Source organism: Diaphorina citri, unplaced genomic scaffold (assembly GCF_000475195.1).
Source record: "Diaphorina citri unplaced genomic scaffold, Diaci psyllid genome assembly version 1.1 scaffold15382, whole genome shotgun sequence".
NCBI lineage: Eukaryota > Metazoa > Arthropoda > Insecta > Hemiptera > Psyllidae > Diaphorina > Diaphorina citri.
In genome coordinates, this window is record NW_007392745.1 from 10,053 (window position 1) to 10,924 (window position 872).

At 45.3% G+C, this 872-nt stretch overlaps 1 protein-coding gene across 1 annotated transcript in view; it reads left to right on the top strand.

Moving 5' to 3' along the window:
- LOC103523106 overlaps positions 1 to 872 on the top strand; it is a gene marked incomplete at its 3' end in the record, with an annotated part of 11,185 nt that overhangs the window by 9,993 nt on the left and 320 nt on the right. Inside the window, exon 4 of the mRNA XM_008488176.1 lies at positions 401 to 573. Within this exon, the coding sequence (XP_008486398.1) occupies positions 401 to 573 (173 nt within the window). The remainder of the gene's footprint in view (positions 1 to 400; positions 574 to 872) is intronic.

Genomic DNA, 872 nt, shown 5'->3' on the forward strand with positions numbered 1-872 from the left:
CATGCAAATGATTGATTCCGTGACTGGCTGTTGCGGGGCCCACTCAGCCTCGTGAGGAAAATGAGTAGCTATGTCGTAGAAATGCGCATAGCGACCGGTGCCAACATGTTAGCTAAACATCGGGTGTTAGGATTATTGAGATATTTAGAAAATCCTGCTGCAGTGAGCACCAAAGTTGCGATATAATGACACAAAGAGGAGGAGGAATTTTTAAATTATGCTTGTCACAAACATCGTTCCCCGATTATTATATCTAGATAAACTTTACATTTACATGACTAGACTTGAACCGGAACCACCAACCTCCAGATCCAAAGTCCAACGCGTTTAATAACTGCACCACTGAGGTTGGTTATAATAACACAAAGGAATGACATTTTTTACTCGTTTTCTCTTCCAGGCAGTCAAATCGAGAACGTGAATCGTCAGCTACCTCCTACAATCCCGTCTACACCACTCATCAACCTGAGAAAACGCCTTGCCGACCCCCTGAGTGTATCCCTAGACCCTTTCCCTAACAAGGCCCTGGATAGAATAACATCCTCTATGAAGACTAGCTGTAGATCCTTACAGGTAAGATCCCATGCAGGAGGTCCCGAGTTCAGGGAGGATACCAGCCTGAAATTTACCAGGGACGTTAAACAGGGAGTAGACCAGCTTAGTCTGGCTGGGGGGGGCTTCTAACAGGGAGTATACCAGCCTGAAATTTCCTTTGCTAAAGAAATAGCAAAGGTTAAGTGCGAAGGACATTCACTCGTCAATTTTTGGTAGCCAAAACTAAATGTCAGTCCAAAGCAATCACCCTAGTTAGGGGTGATTGAGAGGCTGACGAAAAACGTCGACCCCGTCTGAACACGGGAAAAGGCGAAGTT